At 61.2% G+C, this 1828-nt stretch overlaps 1 protein-coding gene across 1 annotated transcript in view; it reads right to left on the bottom strand.

The window, feature by feature from the left end:
* ACA1_126570 (elongation factor Tu GTP binding domain containing protein) overlaps nucleotides 1-1810 on the bottom strand; it is a gene marked incomplete at both ends in the record, with an annotated part of 2346 nt that extends 536 nt beyond the window's left edge. Inside the window, 7 exons of the mRNA XM_004348650.1 lie at nucleotides 16-251; nucleotides 356-491; nucleotides 581-676; nucleotides 762-883; nucleotides 988-1177; nucleotides 1302-1493; nucleotides 1532-1810. Of these exons, the coding sequence (XP_004348700.1) occupies nucleotides 16-251; nucleotides 356-491; nucleotides 581-676; nucleotides 762-883; nucleotides 988-1177; nucleotides 1302-1493; nucleotides 1532-1810 (1251 nt within the window). The remainder of the gene's footprint in view (nucleotides 1-15; nucleotides 252-355; nucleotides 492-580; nucleotides 677-761; nucleotides 884-987; nucleotides 1178-1301; nucleotides 1494-1531) is intronic.
* Nucleotides 1811-1828: the final 18 nt, after the last annotated feature.

Genomic DNA, 1828 nt, shown 5'->3' with positions numbered 1-1828 from the left:
TCTCGGAGATGAGACCGCGGCGACAGTGCGGCCGCCAGAGCGCAGCATGAAGCGGCCGAGCTGCTTGTAGTCGCGGAAGAGTTCGATGCAGACCGCTGAGGTGACCACCTCTACGACGGCCGTCATCTTCTCGGTGAGGCAGCGCGGCCGCTTCTTCTTGACCTCGCCCGAGGCCTGGTCGATGATCGCCACCAGCTTGCTCAAGTGTGCCGGCTCGTGCAAGGTGTGCGTGTGCATCACCGCTTGGAATCCTTGTGTGCGACCACCGCCACAATTTGAAGTGAGTCCGGGTGAGTGTCGTGTGTGTGTCGTGTGTCGTGTGCGTCGAGTGTGTGTCGTGCGGTAGACCCAGTACCCTTGATGATGGGGATCTGGGTGGGGAAGACATAGATCTGCGCCTTGAAGGCGGTGGCCACGCGCACGGGGTGCTCGGGGTCGCACAGCACAGAGCCCACCTTGAACGACACCACGTCGAGGCCCTGGACCGTCAACTGTGTGCCCCCAGTGGAATGAGAAGAATTTCGTGAGTGAGCAATTCCCCACAGAGCCGGGGCTCAAGGGCGCGTGTGTGTATGCGCACCTCGACGTTGTCTCCGGCCTGCGCCCACTTAACCGATTCCTCGTGGGCCTGGATTGACTTGACCGTACACAGCTCGCCGATGGGCATCACCAACAGCTGTCACAGACGCACACGTAGGTAAGCAGCCGCGGCCAGTTGGGCACGGAAGAAGGTGGTGGGGAGGTAGTGCCTTATCGCCGACGGAGACGATGCCGGTCTCGACCTTGCCCACGGCGCCCACACCCAGCGAGCCGCTCTTGAACACGTCCGACACGCAGAACCTGAGCGGCTTCTCCGTGGGCCGCTGGCCGGGCCTGAAGGAATCTGCACAATGCGGCACGCAACCACGAATAAATGCCACAAATTCCCAATAAATTAATAAATAATAAACAATAAATAATGAAAAATGATAAAAGGGAGGAAGGTACCGATGGACTGGACCAGGGTGGGGCCGGAGTACCAGGCGGTGAGCTTGGGGTCCTTGCGGGCGATGAGGTTCTCGCCGGTGAGACCCGAGCACGGCACCCACGTGACGTTCTTCAGCAGGAAGCCGGCCTGCTTCAGGAACGCGCCCACGATGTTTTGCACCTCCTCGAAGCGCTCCTTCGACCAATCGACCTGATGCGTGTCGACGATACGGTGACTTTCCATGGTCGCGCGCACGTAATCACGCCACGACCAACGACACGACACGCGACACACACGACACACACGACACACGACACAAAGGAAAATGGCGTACGGCGTCCATCTTGTTGACGACGACGGTGAGCTGCATGACGCCCAGGGAGCGAGCCAAGAGGGCGTGCTCCTTGGTCTGGCCATCGGCGGCGAAGCCCGCCTCGAATTCGCCCGGGCTCGAATCGATCACCAGCACCGCCACGTCGGCCTGCGCCGTGCCCGAGATCTGTCGCGTGCTGACGTCAGCGTCGAGCTCTCGGAAAAAGAAAAGAAAAAGAAAAAGAAACGCACCATGTTGGGCACAAAGTCGCGGTGGCCGGGCGCGTCGAGGAGGGTAATGCGCCGGTTCTCGGTCTCGAGCCTGCGCACGGCCACGTCCATGGTCACGCCGCGCGCCCGCTCCTCCTCCTGCTCGTCGAGCACCCACGCGAACGAGAACGAGCCCTTGCCGAGCACCTTCGAGTCGCGCTCGTACTTGGTGATGGTCTTCTTGTCGACGTGGCCGCACAGGTGCAGGAGGTGGCCCATGATAGTCGACTTGCCGGCGTCGACGTGGCCGATCACCACCATCGACAGGTTGCGCTTGGA

This window comes from Acanthamoeba castellanii, assembly GCF_000313135.1.
Source record: "Acanthamoeba castellanii str. Neff unplaced genomic scaffold scf7180000084693, whole genome shotgun sequence".
Taxonomy (NCBI): domain Eukaryota; phylum Discosea; order Longamoebia; family Acanthamoebidae; genus Acanthamoeba; species Acanthamoeba castellanii.
The sequence above is the reverse complement of the archived record's forward strand: the minus strand, read 5'-3'. Positions and strand labels throughout refer to the sequence as shown.